Source organism: Sinohyriopsis cumingii, chromosome 14 (genome assembly GCF_028554795.1).
Source record: "Sinohyriopsis cumingii isolate HCF-2022 chromosome 14, ASM2855479v2, whole genome shotgun sequence".
NCBI classification, from domain to species: domain Eukaryota; kingdom Metazoa; phylum Mollusca; class Bivalvia; order Unionida; family Unionidae; genus Sinohyriopsis; species Sinohyriopsis cumingii.
The window spans coordinates 93,718,879-93,741,312 of NC_142974.1; the positions used below are offsets into that span (position 1 = coordinate 93,718,879).

Here is a 22,434-nt window from a genome sequence, read left to right on the forward strand (position 1 = left end):
TTTAAATTTAAGCTTTATATTGATATATGCATCTTCTCTAAGGAGTTATCATTATAGAAACGTATTCATGCATTAGAGAGAAACCTATCTCCAAACTGATACCGTTATTGTTCCATAATACAATAAAGGAGGGTCTAAATTTAGGTAGCATCCATTTATTAGGTGTGTTTTCCTCACACCAATACGACTATATTTGTCAATTCTCAATCATAATTCATAACAATTACCAGTATTAAAAACTAAGACTGTATATGTAAGGAATTAGTTTTAATGTCACAATAACCACATAAAGTAAGTTTTCTGCAACAAACATACACATTTCCATCATCAATACATATACAAGTACATATAACTTCTCTACTTACAGAATATTAGGAAATATATTAGCTAATTTCTTTTGTACAATATTCCATGTACAATTCTTTTTCCAATTAAAATTATCTTTGATTAACATATGGCATATATTATACAATCTGACAAATGATTTAAGTCTTAAAATCTTCGACTGTTTTATTAATTTTCTGTGGTTTAAGACCTTTCTACAGCACATGATAGGTTATAATGGTGGCCAGTTTATTTGGTGGAGGAAGAACCTGGGAAGACCCCAGGGAGAACCATCAACCGATAGGAACCTACTGGAAAGTGTTCTCATATACAAGCATGTTCATCAAGCTGAGACTCGGAACTCAGGTGGACAAATATGAGGTGTTGTGTGATCTCCAAAATGAATGACCACTTGGCCAATCAGTGCCACAAAAGTACTTTTTTTTATTAAATTAACCCATGATCACTGAAATATGCCAATATTTGAAATGCTGGAACCCCAAACTTGTGGCACTTTTTAAAATTTTATCAAGTTTTCTCATGACTTTTTTTGGTTCCATCTTGAAAAGGAAAATATTATTTTGTTGAAACACAAACAAGTAATCAATGTATACAAATATGTACAAGGGTACTATTAAATTACTTTGTTTTTAATTTTTTCTCTTGCAGCCAAAATGTTTGTGTCTCGATATTCACTTATGTTCTCCAAATACAGCCTGAAATAAAAAGCTGAATTCATTCCTTATCCACCATAAATATTTTGACAAAAAACTTTACTACATATAATGTGAATACTATTCAGATAGAAATAACATTTAACACCAACTCCAAAATCCTCAATTACAGTATTACAGTGTAAAGTAATCGAACAATAAAAACTTTACAGACAAACATCCCAATTGTCCAACATTTAGTAAATGCATCTCTCTGATACTCATTTGACAATGACAATATTTTATCTTATCATTAAATGATAAGATAAGAATCTGTAGTCTAATACAGGCATGTGCAACTTCCTCCAGGGCACAGGCCAGACAGCCCAATTATTAACTTTTGAAGTCTGGCAAGTAAATATTTTCCAAGTCGCTAGTCCAGGACAAGTGCTTTTATCCTGTTTTAAAAAAGTTGGAAAAGTGTAATAATCACTTTATCTATCTTTACCTTGCCATTCATGCTGTGCAAGCATAATGAACATATGATGCTACCCTTCTGTGTATTTATTTACATCTTGTATCACACGTACACGTGGTAATTTATAACTGTTGAATGTGCACACATTCGATGATTGATTGACTGCATATTGGGTTTAATGACCAAATTACTGCAAATCAAAAGACATGAAACAAAACAAAGCAAGTATGATCAATCAGTAGTGTTTTTAGTGGCTTCATTTTATTGTATACTCAAGCAAGTTTCTCATGAATGGCTTTGCCCTATGATTTCAATCCAGTGAGTCAGTCCAATCAAATTAATGCAAGGCACCTGAGCAACATAAGTATCCATTCCCTTTATGAAAAGATTAAACAGCAATGATAATTCTTTAATTTCTAATTGATTATATATTACTTCGGAAACAATTTTACTAATTAAAGAGCCATCATGTTCATAATTAAGGTTGTTGTTGTAGGGTTTTAATGCCATTTTTCAGCACATGATAGGCTATACATGGCGACCAGTATTAATGTTGGAGGAAGAACCCGGGAAAACCCCGGAAAGAATCACCGACCCACGAGAAGCTACTGGCAAGCTTTCTCACATACCCACATTAGCCGAATCCGAGACTTGAACCCACGCAGACAGGTGAGATGGCAGTGATCTGTAAAGAAGAGCGCTTTAGACTACTCAGCCACTCGAAGCCCCCCATATTTAAGGACAAAAATGTGTGCTATCATCACTTTAGAATTAGTTAACAATCAAGGTGATATTTACTGTATGGACAGAATCAGTTTGCTACGAGGTTATCACTAAATTATGTTTGCAAAGAAATTCAAAAAGATGATTTGGAGAAGGAAAATTCATTTGAAAGTGGAGGGGCAAAATAAATAAATGCCACAGAGTGTGAGATTTGTCGAAGAAGACATAAGTCAGACTCTGGCAACAAAAATGTCAAAGTGGAGGGGCAAAACATATGACTGCCACTGAGTGTGAGATAGTTATTTGTCCACAAAAATATAAGCCAGACTCTGGCAACAAAAAATACGAAACCTGACACTAAGAAGAGACGTAGAAATTTTCAGCTGCATTGGGTTGATAATCATCCCTGTCTTGAGTTCAGTGACTCAGAAAGAAAAATGTTTTGCAGTTATTGCAAACAATATCCCAAACTGGCACAGGTTGGAAAATTCAACCAGTGTGTTTGGCAATGGAACTGACAAATTCAGGATTGAACCAATCAAGTCTCATTACAGTTCTGGACCTCAAGGCCTGTGCAACACAGTATATGCATTACACTATCCAGCATGTACAGAAAATCCCTGAAGTTACGAGTTGCAGATACTCCACCACTTGATAAGTGGATGAAACAAATGTGCTCAGCCCTTCCGTACAATACAAATGCAACCAGATAAAACCATATCGCTATCAAAACATGGCATGTGGCCCAAAGGTTGCACAAGCCAGGTCTAATATATTTATAATGACCCCATAGGGACCAGTAAAAATCTGTATGTTAAAGATAAATCTCTATAGAAACAGCAACAAAAATGTACATAGAATCTCTCATGCATAACCTGAAACGTCTTTTTCATGGTTTTTATCAACAAAACACTATTCATGTAATAAACATATTTATTTTTTAAATTGGTGGAGCCTATTTCGTACACATGCTCATCAACAGCATAACTTGAAACTTTGTTAAATATTGTTTAAGAAAAACTTATACCAGTATCGCTTAAGAAATATTTCATTGCTGTATAAAATGAGATATCGGAGTTAATATTAAAGTTATAGATACAAGATAAAGAAAAATATATTTCATTTTTGAAACAGCACTTATTTAAGCAGCATAAAAGATTTTTGCACTTATATTAAATGCATCCATAATGCTAGATGTCCAGGTTTGATGGTGATATTACACAATTCTTCATTTACTAATAGAAATTATGCATACTAGAATATACTTTGTAAAGGAAAAACCAAATTGAAAAAATCTGATATTTCTCTGGTGCTTAGTTTGACAGCTACTCCATATTTCTGAATATATAAAATGTATGCAGATTGGGTTTAAATGTTCATGCTGCTGTATACCATTCTGTGAGTACTGGTTTTATTGTATGCTCCTCCTACTGTATATGAGTATTGATTTTATTGTGTGCTCACACTACTGATACAAGTTTGTGAGTACTGATCTCTGAGTGTGCTCATACAACTGTACATGAATCTGAGTACTGATTTTATTGTGTGCTCATGCTACTGTATGAGTGAGTACTGGCTTTATCGTGTGTTCATGCTATTGTATAAAAGTCTGAGTACTGGCTTTATTGTGTGTTCATGCTATCGTATACAAGAGCTTTTATCATGCTCATGCTACTGTATGTGAGTACCGGTTTTATTGTGTAGTATGTAACTGTACGAGTCTGAGCACTGGTTTTATTGTATGTCCATACTACATGTATTGTATATGAGTACTGGTGTTATTAAGTTATTAAGTGTTCATGTTACTGTACAGGTCAATGATTATTGGTGTTATTGTGTGCTCATGCTACTGCATATGAGTCTGTGAGTACAGAAATTTTGGCTTCTCAATACCAATGGAAAAATAAATGACATCAACATGAAACAAAATGGCCATGGACTACATGTCAAGGCCATGATCAAAGTATTGGTGTAAAACTTCATCCAAAACAATACTGAAATGTTGAAAACAATGTGACTGCCACCAGCAGAAAACTGACTGCCATGTCTATAACAAAATTTGGACAACAATGCCAACGATACCACTGCAGCCGGCAGAAAACTGTAATGTCTAACTTCCCGCAAGCATGGCTGCCACAAAAATACAAAACATCTCCAAGCTATCTGAGATTACATGCAATAAAACATGTGTAAATTACACGTAATACAACACATGTAAATTATATGTAATACAAAACATGCAAATTACATGTAATACAACACATGTAAAGTACATGTAATGCACATGTAAATTACATGTAACGCAACACATGTAAATTACACGTAACGCAACACATGTAAATTACATGTAATACAACAGATATCAATTTAACACAGATTCCTTATTCCTAATCTTGGAATGAAAATGCATACAAGCAGAAAGAAAAATAAATAACAATCAAAACTATACATAGCACATAATGTGCATTCTGACACTCAGTGAGTATTTATAATACAAACAAATCTCTAGTTATAAACTCATCACACTTCCTGGAATAATGAACAGTGTTAATTGAATATACAATATGTGTTCTGAATGATATAAACTGACTACAACTGAAATGGACCTCAAAAAGATCAGAGCTGGGGAAACCTGTAGTTCTGTTTTTGCAGTACCTGTAACACATGAAAAGCAAAAATGCATCAACTATTTTTAGCAAAATCATTCTCAACAATTACTTTTAATCATATTGGCACAGTCTTGATCAAGAAAAAAAATTCACTTTGTACTTACACTCATTACAGCTGAAAATATTATTAATTGGATGTAAATTATAGTTTGACACTAATGCCGATACAAATCTGCCTAAATGGCTCAGATTAAGGTAAACATTAAGTTACAGTTCTGATATTTCTATATCATACACAAAAACATGGTCAAATTCTCAATGGCCATTACCATTAAATTACCATTTAACAATCAACTGACATAAACATCACCACAGTCATGTGCTTGAAAATTTGTATTAACTATTTGCAAAATACAAGGTGTTTGTTATATTTGCTATGCATTCTATCTGGACTGAAGGAGAGAAATTCAGTGATATTTACCTTGATTTTAGCAAATATGACACACTTTTATCCCTCTTTAATTGTATACAATACACCCCTATTTTACCTTCCATAAAATTAGCACGAATGCAATTCAGAGAGACTGAGTATCACCTACAGTCATATTATCAGTACATAACTTTTACCTTGAGAATTATAAGTGCCGATAGCAGATGTAACTTAATGCGGATCTTAGGTCTAGAAGGAATTTGTCTAAATCCAGAAACTGTGCTTCAAACCTGCAATCATGATGCATATTTTCCCCAAAATCCATCTCTTGCTGACAAAACCAAATTACAACATGAACAAAAATAACAAGTTCCCACAGATATACTGGTTGCAGGCCAAAAAAATTTAACAGCTCTGCTGATTTTTAAAACAATATCATTTCCTAGTTGTAACAGGTTTTAAATGCATTGGAACAGAACAGAATATTGTAAATCTTAACCAGTCTTTACATTATCACGTGTTAGGAATTTACAAATTATCATTGAATATTTCAAGACAAAGAATCCTAATGACTCTTGGGTCAATACTATAAATTCCATCCCATAATCTGTATATGGAAAATATATAATTTTTTTTATAAAAACCATGTCCAACAAAAATGAAGAATTTGCACAAAATGGTTTTAATTAGGGGAAAATAATTCTGCAAACGATTCTACAAGTGACATGCAAAAACTAAACTGAGACATTCAAATACTGAAAGAGCATTATTTCTGATTGAAGAAAACAATTATCAAAGTGCCTAGTATGTACAGATGATCAGTATTAGATAATCATTCAAAGTGTCATGTATGTATCAGGTACTAAGTACATGCAATTAGAGAGTCAATCAAATGATCATGCATATGTCAGGTACTAATTAGATATCTTTTTAAAAACAATTAATTTTTCATCAAATTTCAGACAATAGAAAAATATATCAGCTGGTATATTTCCAAATAACAAGATCAATGTCGATGATAATTTGACGCCATGGAGACATAACCTGGTACAATGATCAGTTTTCGAGATATACTTCGATCAGACATTCTGTAGAAGGATGACAAGAGAATAAATCTTGTGTGTATTACACAGAGTGAAATCTCCACAGCTTGAAGAAGGATGACGAGAAAATAAATCTTGTATGTAATACACACTGTGAAATCTCCATGGCTTGATCATAAAGGGGCACTGAAGAACAGAAAAGATCATAAGATTGGCATTTCTAGCAAACGTTACTTGAAGCTGGATGAAAACAGGACTGCAGTAAGTATATATTAAAATGATTAAACTGGCTGTTTTGTTATTCAGTCTCCTAAATAACGTTTTGTATTAACACAACTTTAAAAGTTGCTGATTAGTGTGCATGACACATGGTCAATGATTCAAATGACTTTCACAGCAAATTCAGTTGTTTATAAACAATCCCGACTTGGTAAAAGCTAATATTTTTCATTATTGTTAAATATTGGAAAAAAAGAATGATTTCATGTCTTTTAACTCTTGAAGTCAATGACTGCCTTGAAGCCGACCTTTATGTCAATGACAGCCTTGAAGCCAATCTTTAAGCAAATCACTGCCTTAAAGTCCCTCATGAACCCAAACACTGCCTTAAAGCCACTCTTTTAAGACAATCACTGCCTTGAAGCCACTGTTTAAGCCTATCACAGCCTTGAAGCCAGCCTTTAAGTCAATTACAGCTTTAAAGCCAATACTTAAGCCAAACACTGCCTTAAAGCCAATCTTTAAGCCAATCACTGTCTTGAAGTCAGTTTTTAAGCCAATCAATGCCCCGCAGCCAATCTTTAAGCCAATCAAAGATTTTATGCCAACCAGTCTTGAACCCACAATGTAAGCCAATCGTTAAGCCAATCACTGCCATGAACCAGTATTTAAGCCAATCTCTAAGCTAATCACTGCCTTGAAGTTAATCTTTAAACCAATCATAGCCCTGAAGCCAGTCTTTAAGCCAACCACAGCAATGAAACCAATCTTTAAGCAAATCAGTCTTGAAGCCAGTCTTGAAGTCATCACAGCCTTGAAGCCAATCTTTATGCCAATCACAAACTTGAAACTAAACTTTAAGCCAATCCTAGCCTTGAAGCCAATCTTTAAACAAACACTGCCAATTTACTATGTAAGATAAAGATGTTCTGCCTGAGCCTAGCAACCTGTTAAACAACCACAATTCCAACCAAATTCAAGCCAAAGAGACTCAGCTGTATTAAATTCCAAAATTTTATATCAGATGTAGTTCAATTAAATATAACCAATAAAAATTATGGATGTATTGTCATCTAAAACAAGACAATATTTTGATTAACAATTTTCTACCAAATTTAACTAAACTTTAATACATGGGAAAAGATTCTAAATGATCAAAACCTCGTGAGATATTTCTCAAAAAAAGAAGAAAGTAAAATAGATTACAATATCTCAAAAATTAATTTAAAAAAGCACTTCTACTACTTTCTTGCACAACTTAATTTAAATGAAGAAAAACAAATAAGTAAAAAATAAATGCAAAAAATATTTTAAAAAACAAGCTATATATATGTAGATAAATATGACTACAGATACACAAGTCAAAATCACTTACAATATACAAGGTACTGATTTTACTAATACTTTTTACTTAGAAGATAAATATTAATTATATCTCTAAATGACTTCTACTGAATAATTCATCTTGAAGGGGGAAAAAATATTTGCTAATAAATTATTATTTAAACATATACAAATCCTCACATTTTAAAATATCTTTACAATTATGTTATTACAATTAAATGTAATGTACATCTATAATTATCACATAATAGCTTACATGTATATCTGCATGCAAAATACATCCATGTACCAATAATCTTTCATGAAAATGTTGACACAACTTCAAGTAAGCTATTGTCTCACATAATATGAATGCTGCAAAATGCAAGACATGGTGGTCACAATGTTTTCTTAAAAGGCAAAATCATTAGATTGACATCCATGGACTGCACATTCCAAGCAATAGCAAACCCCTGTCTCAATGTTACATGGTGGTCAATGGATCAATTTTTGGGATCTGGCAGTACTATCTGTTACATCCGTAGGTGATACACCAGACAAAGTATGTATGTTTACCTTGGGACATAAATATGCTACTAGTCATAACAAGCACCTGTCTCAATGTTACATAGTGGTCAATTGTTCATTCTTTGGGGTTTGGCAGTACTATATGTTACATCCATAGATGACACACCAGACAAAGTATGGATGTTTACCTTGGGACATAAATATGCTACTAGTGTGGCAGCATTAGATCTAAGGTTAAGGTCACAGTGAACAGTTTCTTACATTGAGGGGAAGGGAAAAATAATATGTCTATTGACAGGCATTACTCTTCTCTGCAGATTCACCTATCAACATGGTACAAGCAATGGGAATAATGGATTCAGATGTCTGTGATCAAGGTCATCTAACAAAGTTATTTAGTTTTTTTGCAGTAAATTGTTATGAGCCAAATAAAGGGATTTTGTTTCCATACACGTAAAAAAAAGTCAGAGGTGAAGGTCAAAGGTTATAGTTATAGACAACATAGACAAGATTGTAAATGTTGGGATTTGTATATATTAAACATAAAACTGACCTCTCAGCTGAAGATGGCATCTGTCAATCAATGTCAGAGAGAGTCCAATTGACCGCTAATAAATTTAATTTAAAACTAGGTGTGAACCACTGCATAACTGGATGGCCACACAAGAGCCTGCACAATTGAGTAAGAAAAATTCAGAATTTACTCAATGATTTTTACATAATACACTCTTTTAAAAACCCGGCAATTTTTCATCAACTTTTCATAATATAATCATGCTTCATTTACTGAGAAAGTTTGCAAAACAAACTTAAAAAAACTTTTTGTTTTTAACGAGAAATTCTCCATTTTTATGAAGGGTTAGTTTTCCATTACAATTTTGATATGACACAGCTGCTGTATAAACATTCAGCTGTATAAAGTCAGATGGAGAAAAAAAATTAATTAGCACACGGTTTTCCATAACTTTTTTCCGTTCAAGTCTTCATGGCTTATTACCATGATTTTTCATTCATTATATGCTTTTAAAATCAGATTTCATAAGCCATTTTACATGCCATTTCAGCAGAAAACATAAACAGTAGTGAAAAAAGGTTACAATGCTTATAAAAACATAACCAAATGTAATTTCAAAATTTTTCTCATTTCATTTGTGAAGATGTTTCCCTGGTTTTTAAAATACTTTCACAAAACTTCTGCATTTTTAAGATTTCCATAACCTATAGAACCGTGTTAAAATATTGCGCCAACAAAAATCTTTACAATGGACAAAACCTACAAATATTAATATTAATACCATGATGTGCTACAAGTTAGACAAAATTAATATATAGAATATATGATTTCTGTAACCATGCTCAACAATATCACAAGAAAATAACAAACATTACCTTCAGCAAAGAATAATGTCAAATAAGATAGCAATATTTACATTGTAATTTATAAAAATCATACTCATGATACCACCAATTTTTGTCCTTCGCTTCAAGAAAACTTAATACATAATACACACCCAATGTCACCAATTTCACTTGCCTGTTTACATTTTTATTATCCCTACTACATAAAGTCTATGCTGAAAGTGACTTGCCCTGGGCAAAGGGCTGAATAAATTTTCAAAGGCCTGCAGAGTCCACCTAGTTCTGCCACTAGGCAAGTAAGTATATCATCAGATCAGGGTTTATGCATCTTCACTAAGAAATATTTCTGATGAGCTTATAGTAGTAGTACCACCCCCATGTTCAGATATAGGTGGTAATCTCTACTGAAACCCTGGCCAGAGAAGATGTGGTGCATATTTACTTTTCACATGTAATCAAAAAACAATTGGGGATGTCTCTGCAGTTTTTCAGAATTTTAACTGCTTTTTGCTTGTGGCAAATTTATGTTGACAAAGGTGAGCAATATCTGGATGCTGATACTACTGGTAACATCCTAAGACCTATCTTCATTAGCCAAGGTTCTGATATGTTAACCCTATCTACACCTAGGCAGATAGATCAGACATTTCAGTGCCTTGTCCTAGCAATATCTAATGAATTTCATGAGTTGCCTCCCTTAGTATGCAATGCCAACTTACAAACAGTGTGTAACAGTGGAGCATTGTACCTTGGCCAAAAATGTTTGAGGAAATTTACTTCAAAAGGAAAATTTGTAACTTAAACATTGAAAGTATGACTACATACCAGAGGGAAGCCATTACAGGTGTATTTGATGGATGGATACATTTGTGCAAACTGGGACCAGCAGTGAAAAATTGCTTATTGATGAGTCCATGACAATTTTTGTCTTGATCATGTAGGAACAGTGTTCAAATTGGAACAACTCAATTTTGATTGGATGCAGTGGTTTGCAGCTGAATCCAATGATATTCACAGTCCCAAAGTACTGAAATATCTGATCAATCTGCCAAGGTGTAGATAACTGTAGATTGTAATCTTGGCTAGCAAAGATAGTTAAGACTGAGAAATAAATTTAATTAGGCAAGTAAAATAGAAATGATTAGCCCAGTTTTACTCTGCAATCATATTCCACAATGGCACATACAGTCCACAGTGACTGCATTTAGGGTGTGCATTATACTCGATAAAATATGCTAAACAACAAATCTGTAATTTGCAATGCAAGAGGGAAATATTATATTCACTAAATTATTATACTATACAAGCTAATAATGACCGGTGAAACCCAGTCAAAATCACTTAATATTGTCTTACATTCTTCATGTCATGTCACCAAAAAGCTGAGAAAATGCTACATTTTTTACATGTGGTGTAAAAGGTTGGCCGAGTCTACTGCAATTAAACATGTCCTGAAAATAAACAAGCCTAAATTTCAATGACAGTACAATAGGTCACATCACCTAATCATTCTTCATTAGAATTACATATCTCGTTGATAAGCCCTCCCCATACTTTCAAACAAATTTATTAGACTGGCCAAAAGTCTGTTTTAAAACTGAAAATATTGGGGCAAAAAACAATCATCCATTAGAAACAAAAGGGAATAAGAGGGATTTAATGATGAAATAAAATTAGCAAACTGGGAAGAAAAAGGGCTTATGAGTTTGAACTATTATGGGTCCTGAGCTCCTGAGAAAACATGCACCAGGTCAATCATCAGGTAGAGAAGGTTTTACTGTAATAAATAGTTCCATGTCATTATTTGCATTAGTATAACAGATGCATGTATTGGACTACTGTAATTACTGCTATTTTTTCACATATATTTTATTTAGTACACCAAATACAAAAAGAACATTATTAAAGCTGCAATGTCTGTATTTTTTTAGAGGTTTACAACTGGTCAATGTCAATAAATTTTCTTCGACTTTAATTTTTCTATCACAAACTTTCAAAAACATTGGTTAACAAATATGCAAGTTTCCACCCAATTTATTCTCACAGAACTGTAACATTTTTTACCTACTGCAGTCTACTTGGTGATTTCCAAATATCCAAATAGTCGAACATAATAGAAAACAAATGCATGTAAATAAACTGGAAACAGCAGTGGGTATTTATGTTAACGAAGGTGAGATTACACCTCAAAACAATCGTTAAGTTATGAACTGTTTTCACGGCATATTTGATAGTAATATACATGTACAAAAGTAGTTAACCCATATGAAAAATGAACAACAGTTATCACACTGTTAGCACTATCAGTATCAGTACATGATGTATGGTTATCAATTATGTTCAAGGCCTTTATTTATACAATTCAAAAAAGTGTATAAATTTAAGAATGAAATAAGAAAGCAAAAGTACAGACAGTGCAGCTTTAATTTCTTTTATAGAATTTAAAATTTACACTTTTACCAATATCAAATGTGTCTTTTTATATAAAAAAAATTCTGACAAAATAAATAATACTTTTATGGATTAATTGTATACCAAAAATTAGAAATAATAGTCACAGGAATAAAAATACATCGTGACTTTATATATGCTTTTATATATCCATGTTGGGTTCTAAATGCCAAATTAAATGTGCTGTAAATTCAAGACGATTTCCCAACTTCTTCATACATTTCCTACAAGTAAATGGATCGGCTTCATCCGCAGAATGAAGCGAGTTATGTAACATACTCATTGCAAGGTCCTCAAAATAAATCAGGCAATGGTCGCATCGAAATGTTCTCTTTGCATTGAGACCCAAGGCAGTTACATTTGAACTCTGTGCTGTTGATATGGTAACCTGGGGGAGGGCTGGTTTAATATATTTATAGTTCCCTTGCTGAGATGAAGAAATATTTGTTAAAGTATTACTTGGGAGAATGGATCCTGGCCGTGCTGACATCACCACCTGAGGGCCCATAACTTGCGATATATTAGAAGAACTGCCAGAGCTATATGTGAAAGCTGTCTTGAGGGAGTTAACATTTGTCGTTTTGATAAGCGATACTAAATCTGTTGCAGAGATTGCCGCTGGCTGACTTGGACCAGCTGTCGTACTTGACTGAGGAACAACGAGCTGTATGAAAGGCTTTTTTGCAGTTGCTTTCTCTTCAATAGCATTGATTTTCAATTTCTCAGCTGCATCCTTCAATTCTTGCTCCGTTGGTTTCTTGTCAATTTCTTCTTCCAAATCAGCTCCTACACCTTTTTCTTTGGTTCCTGGGTCATGATCATTGCCACCTTTCGATAAATCGTCTTCATGAATGTGCTCCTTCTTAATCTGCATTTCCACGTTTGATGAGTCACTGTCATCTGAACCTGTCGGAACAATGTACATCTCATTGCCATTCATGATAGTTGTAGACTTTTTCAAATCTTCAAGTACACTCTCTCCACCATTACTCTGTGTAAAGGATGCTTCTATGGCCATTTTTGCTGCTTGGTTGATCTGTTCATCGAAATCGGTGTCAATTAGCGTGGCATTCTCTTGTCCTGGATTGAAGTTCGAAAGATTACTGGAGCTATCAAAATCTCCATCATCGACAGATTTTTCATCCCCAGTAGGGGGTGGCTGAGGACCAAGGCTAAATTTTGCTAATCCAGTTGTTGGTTTGTCATCCATTACATCCCCTGGTTCCTGCTTAATTTTAACACCTCCAATCTCTATGGTTGGTACTGGCATGTGGGATTCCTTATGTGTATGCAGTTTTTGAATCTCATCAAATGCTTCACCACATCGGTGACATGTATAAACTTGATTAATTTTATGGTGTTGTAATAAATGATGATGCAAGGTTTGTCTTCGCATAAACTTTACACTACAAATTCTACATTCATTTCTCTGTCTCTGTGGCAGATGAACTTTCATGTGCTGCTTGACATGATCAGACCTTGTGAATCGGCGACCACACAAATTGCACGCATACGGACGCTCACCGCTGTGGACACGAACATGCCGCTGAAGTTTGGATGGAGTACGATACTCCTTACCACACACAGAACAAGAATGTGGTGCCTTTCCTTTCAGATGATTTTGGATATGTGCTTGCATGTCTGATGGTGAATCAAACTGTTGTGCGCAATAACGGCACATATACTTTGTAATTACCTGAACTGTGTATTTTGATGCGTCCACAGGGCCGTTACTAGATGGAATGGACACAGTGGTTGAGGAAGTTGCCATCAGAGAAGGACACAAGTCCAAATGATCACAGTCTGGTCTTTACTGACCGAATGCATGAAGTGTGTGAAAAATCCAACCAGGAATGACGCATGAATTAAGACTCGTGATTATTTTCTCTCTTATTCAAGTTAAGATCCCTGAAAAATAAAAGAGATAATATAATATACATAAAGTCAGCAATCTATTATGCAATGTAATTATACACCTAAAATGGTAATGATGAACTTATTTTTACTAATGCAAGCCAAAATATACACTGGCTACTAACTGTACCTTATGACTACACAATTTTAAGAAATATGTTTAAGGCTGCTTTTTTCATATGTTTTTCTAACGAGTTGTGCTGCAGGTACTAACAAAGTTTAAAGTACTAATGTCATTTTTTGGCAAATGCTGGACACATTTTTAGTAGGAAACCAGCTTAAATTTTCCAAAATAAACAAATAAACCACTAACGTATAATGTCTTGCTAAACCATGAAGATCATTTTTTAAATTTTTAAATATCTGTAATTAAAAAAAAATCTAAAACTCTGCAGGAAAACTTAAGCTTTTATTCCTTGCTTAAGTTTTATTTTTAAAAATCATTTCAATTCTGAAAGTCCAAACAGATAGTGCTTCTGTTGTCAGGCAATTTAAAGTTAGTTCTGTAATAGTAGGGCCGTCTCAATCAAATTTTCACCCAAATGTTGACAGGCCTGCTAACCCTGACGAGTCCGTCTAAGTAAGGCAGTTTATTTTTTCTGTAAGATTGATCAGTTTTCAGTAAGATGTAACAAAATATCAATAACTGCTATTGTAAAGCTAGAAAAAAGGAATTAAAAGTTTAACGCATCAACGATAAATATTATGTTCAACTGAAAAGTTTGTGAAGTACACATAGACTTTATTTACCACTAGTACAGTTGCACAAACTCTAGTTCAAAACCCGATGTAGCTCAACGGCTTATTGCTGTATCTCAACTTGACATAATTCTTGGGGAATTCTTTTCAATTTCACATGACAATGGCAATCATATCTTTCACAACGAGTCATAGTCAAACTGGCCTGTGATGTTCAATAAACATAATGGTGTTCTTTCCTGCGTTTATTCACAATAATCTGAATACTCCTTTTTATTCTTCTGTGTTGATTATTAACACTTTTCATGATGCTTATTTTCCCTTTTGTCTTAAACAAGCATTGCTTTCTGGACACCATGTTTAATTCCATAATCAACAGTTTGAACATACAGATGCTTCACATGCACAAATAGGTGCAGTTTAAAGCACCTGGGGTGCTACTGTAAAGTTAGTCTGGTTCCCTGGCTAATTTCACTAACTCTATGATGAAACCCAGATCCAAATAAAACACAATGAACCAATTTTCCAGATTTGTTGGCAATGATAATTTTTACATACTTTTTGCTAGTATGCCATAAGTCCATATTTTAAAGGCAATTTTCATAAGACTTGTGGCAAAATTATAAGAGTTGGCAGGTCTGTATTGGCTATCAATATATCAAGATTTAAATTACGATACCACAAAATAGTTTTTTCTTAAAAAGGGTTGGACATTAGTGAATCAGACACTTTGTTTGCATTCATTTCTTAATTTTCAAGAATATGTACTTTTTTTTTGACAATTGGTGTCTTTCAAGAATATGTACTTATTTTGACACTTGTTGTCGCTTATTTTGACACTTGGTGTCTTTCAGGAATATCTATTTATTTTGACACTTGGTGTCTTTCAAAGATATATGCTCTTTTGTCTGCGTGTTTATGAACATGATTAATCTGTGATTAAGTCAGTCTGACAAAACAGTAATGATTAGTATATATAATGTGCCAAGCACTTCATATACTGGGCTAAACCAGCTCAATTAGTTGATTAGATGCACAAATCAAATTCAGAATTTTTTGTAACTTCTTTTTTATTTATCTAGGGATGGAAAATGGTGGTGGTGTGGGTGCGGGTTTGTTAGGCTGGGCCAGCAACAAAATACAGGGACGGTTAGCAGACCAGAAACACATATTATTTTGGCCTAAATGATCTTTTGGTACTAAACAGATCCTTAACCAATGAAATATTATCCTTTTGTTGTAACTGACATTAAAACGAATGTTCAAAAATGTACATGTACGAAATATTCTAAACACAACAAAACAGGCAGCATATCAAAATAACTATTTCATTTGGAAATAATGCATTTTACTTCGAAAATATTATCCTTAAGAAAAGATACTGACAAGATGCCCTTTTTGATATATCAAATTTAGTAATAAATAATTACAATACAATTTGGTAATTGGTGTTTGTCCTACTGTTTGTATCTTTCACAATACAAAATCAATTTTATGTTTAATATAAAAAGCAAAAGATAAAAAGGACATTAATTGTGTGTATATTAATTAAAAGTCAAAGATATACAAGTAGTTTTGTGTACGTTAATCAAGTCAAACATATAAAGACATTATTTGTGAGTATGTTAATTAAATCAATGATATACAACAGTAAATTTTTGTATGTTAATGAAGTCAAAGATATGAACACATTGTATAATGAGAAGCCAAAGATATGAAGATATTAACTTTGTGGTACTGAATATAATTCTGCTAATCAGAATAAAGTACATGTGAGTATTTCTGGTCATAATATCAATTAATAAATAATAATTTAAATTAAATCCATACATTTCTTAAATTATTATTTATCACAAGAGAACAGACATAATTAAAACTATTTCTAATATATGATGGAATTGGTGTTGACAATGACATGATGCTGTATCTAATAAAATCAGCATAAAAACTTTAAATATCATGAAATTATTACATATGGAATTTTAAAAAATGTAACAAGCACAGTGTAACATGGTCCTATTCCCACCAGTAGGATAATTCCGGCCATGGGCATAGATCTTGCTGTTTACAAGAAAGATATTCAAATTAGCAAAGATGTTTCCAGGCAACAAGGGCATCGCACGACAAAATGAGGTAATTGCCTCAGTATTCTCTCTTCCATGCGAGTTCAGAAGCGGCATTCATAAAAAAAATTATTCAGTGCCCAAGTCAGGCATCAATCATCCAAGATTTGTTTAGCTTTCAATAACATTATAATTATGGTATCTTAGCTTTAAAATAATGCATTGTCTCGCTAAAAAGTAAAAATTGTACCAGTTTTATGACAAATAACAATAGTATGCAATATTTTGTATAGTGGTCAAACTTATCCCAGGTTATTTTTCATAAGAGGACAATTCCATCCAAGAAGAAAAGCTTAAAAAGAATATAGAATTAAGATTAGTTTGTATTAAAATTTGAATAAAGAAAAAACATGGAATAAATATGTAATTAAAAACAAATAAAAAAATTAAAGATATATAAATCCAAATAAAAATAAAATGTTGATTCTTTCCACAATTATCTAAATAGCAATATCACTTTCTATCTGCTATCATCCCTAGCTGACAAAAAAATAAAAACAATTAAAAGATTTTAAATCTGTCAATATACACAAAATCTTTGTTATTTTACAGATGAAACTTGTATATATACGGTCAATATCAGAGGTCGGAATACGCCACAACCCTGTTGGATTTACCCCTGCGTATAGTCATAATAAAATCATTTTTCAGTAAGAAGAACTCAAACCATATACTTTTTGAATAATGAAATTTGTTTCAAGAAGCCCAACTGACTGCTTCTCATATCAGCTTAACATGAATAGTGGTCTTAATATTAATAGATTCTTTCCATTTGTTCCGAGCAATCGTTTATGAAACATTTAAATAATTATTAATATTAAACTTTAAACCTAAATTTATATAAAAGGAAACAAATAACTGCTGAATTATTATAGAAATTCCAATCTGTTTCGGATATGAACATTTTCTTATTAATATGCTGAACAATTTTTTCCGATAAAAAGATTTATCAGACCATTTTTCGTCAGTAACTAAATTACACGTTACTATTTATATAATTAATATATAATTATAAAAGTTAATATATATATATATATATATATATATATATATATATATATATATATATATATATATATATATATATATAAACAACCACTGATACACGATTCAAGTGTTCCATTGTATCACTAATGATTCCGGTGTTTCGGAAATTATTTTGCTACCGGTTATTGCACATTCAATGTAAACTCTTTTCTAAGAAATACCGAGTCATATTTTCCTCATTACTGATTCCATTTATAATAATAATAATAATAATAATAATAATGACCATCCCAAAATATCAACGAAAAATGTCAAACTGGTCGCCCTTTTCGATCTATTATTATGTTTTCCCGATGTTTTGAAGTTCAATTGTATACATGTACGTAACAAATAATTAAATAAATAAATAAATAAAGTTTCCCCGTACTACAGACTACCTAAGTCTAAATATACCTATCTCCCATCGCGCACCTGCATTTGGCCTTGTTAATAGCTCACTTTACTATATTTAGAAACTATCATGGTTGGAATTCTTCTGTCGCTAATAATAGCTTTTTCCCCTGAGTCTATTCCTTAATGCGAACTCATTAAACATCTTCCTCTGCATTAAGTAATGAACAAAAGACCCTTGTGATTGGGCATTCATGAAAAATTGTAGCTTTAAAAACATGTCTATACATACATCCCTTGACCTACTTTGCCCTAGGGGCCAATTGTTTGAAGCGCCACCTGGCAGAGGTCACGCGCGTAATTTATACATTTACGTTGACAGGGAAATATACACTTCCCTAACGCCCATTTCATTATCTTAAACATGTTGCCCGGGGTTTGGTGGTAATTTTTTGGTTAAAGTTAGGCGTACACTCACAAAATAAAATGAAAATTCACGGCTATCAAAAATGGTCATTGAAAATAGATATATTGGTGTATACCATAGGTAATACACACCACTGGGCGTCTGCCAAGAAAATCTAGGGCCGACATTTTAGGTTCGACGGCCGACCCAAAGGTTCGTTAACGGTGCACAAACACTTCCCTATTTTGACAAACGTGTCGATTTTAGCACCAACTTAGCATAGTTATTTCAGAAAATGTAAAGAATACTTACCAATGGTATATATATCGTAGTCCCTAAATGATCTGCAACGCCCATAAAAGTGAGTTTTGTTGAGAGAACCCTTCGTGTCGGCCTAGGGTCTGTTACTTGTTGAATCCTGCTGGGTGAAAACCGCCAGGGGAAGTAACTAGCTAGGCCTTTAATATTTCCTCAAGTGAGGCCCTTACGGGGTATCTCCGCTGCACTCGCAAAGGAAAAAGGACAACTCGACAACTATGATAGTGCACCAATTAAAAGGTGGTTCATCCCCCCTCCATTAAACATATATTTACGTTGCATAGTAGTACTCCATTTACCCGATACATTTTCAAAACGATCTCTCAAAACACATATACGCCAATGGAAACCAATTCACTAGTGTAAGAGCAGTTCACATAAAATTTAAAAATAAAATAAAAAAATTCAAACAATATTCTGCCTTTCTGTTAAAACAAATATATGCGTACAAGCCAAGACAACATACTGCATATACGTCTGTTACAAATGACTAAAGTGTATCAAAATGAAATGCCTCATTTAACAACATTTGTTCAATGACAATATCAAGTTAAATTTTGAAACGTTCTTACATCTAAACGTTGTTGGTTTTTTTTTTTTAATGAATATACGAACATTCTAAACTAACATTTTCGATAATAATAATAATAATAATACTAGTATCATCATCATCATCATCATTATTAAACAGACACCGTTTCAAACCATAGGCTGACTGTGGTGATCATTATAATTCGCTGTGATTTTATATTACTCTTATATACAGGCTATTTGCGTGATTTCTTTGAGACGGAGCAAGGCTTCTCTTTCCGTTCTTTTATTTGATAGTAAATGCTTGACAAAGACTTAGTTAACGAAAACATATATTTTATTTGTGTAACTAATAATATGAAAACTTTTTTTCTAAATGGTTCATATATATATATATATATATATATATATATATATATATATATATATATAAACTCACGATCATATCAGAAAATAGGGATGGAATCTAATGTAGGGTATAATTTTATTTTTGTTTAACATGAATGGCAATCCGATAAATAGCTCGCATCTTAATACGCGGTCACTTAGATTCCTGTGACACCAGTGCCGGATTAAACCCTGTGGAGGCCCTTAGGCCCTTAGGCAATCGAAATCTTGCCCTCCCCCCCCCCCCCCCCCCCCCCGCAAAGTATCTCCCAATACGTTTTATCATTATTATTTTGATCCGTTGTCGCGAGGCTCCTAGGCCGGTTCCTACTCAGCCTATTTGGTAATCCGGCACTGTACTTAATATAGAGGGGCCCCGAGTGGCCGAGTGGTCTAAAGCGCTCTCCGTTACGGATCACTGCCATCTCACCTCTGTCTGTGTGGGTTCGAGTCTCGGATTCCGCCAATGTGGGTATGTGAGAAAGCTTGCCAGTAGCTTCTCGAGGGTCGGTGGTTCTTTCTGGGGATTTCCCAGGTTCTTCCTCCACCGTTAATACTGGCCGCCATGTATAGCCTATCGTGTGCTGAAAAATGGCGTTAAACAACAACAACAACAACAACAACAACTTAATATTGAAAACTTACAACTTAAAAATATATATCGATTATCGGTATATGACATTATTGTGTGCATAAGATATCAATGCAGCTGAATTTGTCAGGTTTCAGAAGTACAATTTTTCATTCTTTTTTTTGCGGGGGGGGGGCACCATTTTTTTTTTTATTCTTGCGATTAATGGATTAATATATTAGCCAAAAATATGGATATTTTCTACTGACTGCTGGTTTAAAAGTAGGAATATTTTCTAATGACTTGATTCAAATGTAAAGGATTTTTCCATTGACTGCTGGTTCAACAGCGGGGATATTTTCTAATGACTGCTGATTCAAAAGTAGGGATATTTTTCATTGACTGCCGATTCAAAAAGTAAGTATATTTTCCTTTGACTGCTGATTCAGAAGTGGGGATATTTTCCATTGGCTGCTGATTTTAAAGTAGGGATATCTTCCGTTCAGAAAATATGGATATTTTTTCGATTGACTGCTAATGCAGAAAGTTTTGATTTTTTTTTTAATTGACGGCTGATTCAAAAGTAGGGATATTTTCCATTGACGGCTGATTCAAAAGTAGAGATAGTTTCCATTGACGGCAGATTCAAAAGTAGGGATAGTTTCCATTGACGGCTGATTCAAAAGTAGGGATATTTTCCATTGACGGCTAATTCAAAAGTAGGGATATTTTCCATTGACGGCTGATTCAAAAGTAGGGATATTTTCCACTGTCGTCTGATTCAAACATCTAAAGTCACGTAGTCCCAGTTAGCTTCGATTTCATTATTATCGTTCACACATTAAGAATGAAATTGCTTACTTGATTCTCAATCAAGGTCAGGACCTAGGTCAGCAAAAAGATACAAAGTTCTATTTTTAGGTGTTTTCGACTAAACAGTCAGGTCAAACTAATTTCTAGAAATAATCAAATTCCTTCGAACCTTATTTTATCTTTTATCTAGATGCACGCTTAGCACGAAATAGCAAGCGAATGTAAAACAAGATGCACATTGCCAATAATAGGGTCAAGTTTAATTGGGGGTGGGGGTGGCAAGTCAAGACCAGGGGATATTTTTCCAGTCATAAATAATAATTTTTAAACTTCACTTTGCCTCAGATATTTATGTCCTGTTCGTAATGACACTAAATGAACATTACTCAAGAGTCCGTGTTCGTTAATAATAAATGAATTCCTTTAAAGTAATTAATTTTGTATCGAATCCCCGGAATGTACATACAGCAAAGCATGCAATATCTCTGTTAGGATTGATATTTTTATCTTCAAAGAAAAAAAAACAGAGAGCAAATCTTATAAACAAACAACGGCCGCATCTGATGTTTCCCATGTGAGAACACACGGTCGATCAGATCAAATTACTTCCTTTTTTGTCTCCAGATATCGATTAACTTCGACTCATTTTTTAAGTTAGTTGACAGGTGTGTAGACCAATTTTTAATTTTCAGATTTTTGTTCTTCAACAAATGGATTTTCAAATTATTCCCAACCTTTTTCAATTTTATATTAATTGTATATGTTCGTTTGACTACCATTTGAAGCTTTAAAGGGTAACACCACATTGAGATATTGTATATTTCATGTAGTAAACGTTATAGTGATTATTTTATTGTTTTCATAAGTGTTACTGTATTGATGTAAGTATTGCAATATGGGGTTAACATGTTGCAATATATCGCAATACAGTTCTGGGGGTATCGTTGTATCGTTGGGGATATCGTTGTACCCCAAGTTACCCCAAGTTACCATTGTATATAACCGGAAGCAACATGATTTTTAAAAGAAAATGTTATTTATTCAGTTATAGTAATGACGTAGTCGTGTATCCACCTTCTCTCTCCTATAGATTGATGAAATTATCCAATTCGACCTGATGATAACATTATTAAAACAGGGTTAGTATGTATTTGT

The 22,434-nt window shown here is 33.4% G+C and overlaps 1 protein-coding gene across 2 annotated transcripts; it reads right to left on the reverse strand.

The window, feature by feature from the left end:
• Positions 1-252: 252 nt before the first annotated feature.
• On the reverse strand, positions 253-19,067 carry LOC149784416 (uncharacterized). Of its 2 annotated transcripts, XR_016413854.1 has the most exons (3): positions 18,972-19,067; positions 8,884-14,048; positions 253-6,446 (listed from the first exon to the last, which is right to left on the reverse strand). XR_016413854.1 is itself a non-coding variant. In XM_089932471.1 (2 exons), exon 2 carries the CDS (start codon positions 13,909-13,911, stop codon positions 12,283-12,285), a length of 1,629 nt encoding a protein of 542 aa, XP_089788597.1. In that variant the 5' UTR covers positions 13,912-14,048; positions 18,972-19,067; the 3' UTR covers positions 253-12,282. The 2 variants fall into 2 exon arrangements, 1 of the variants encoding a protein (XP_089788597.1); XM_089932471.1 differs by having other exon boundaries at positions 253-14,048.
• Positions 19,068-22,434: the final 3,367 nt, after the last annotated feature.

Coding starts and splice junctions, on each gene's coding strand:
- LOC149784416 (XM_089932471.1), bottom strand. CDS start 13,911: ATGGCAACTTCCTCAACCACTGTGTCCATTCCATCTAGTAACGGCCCT.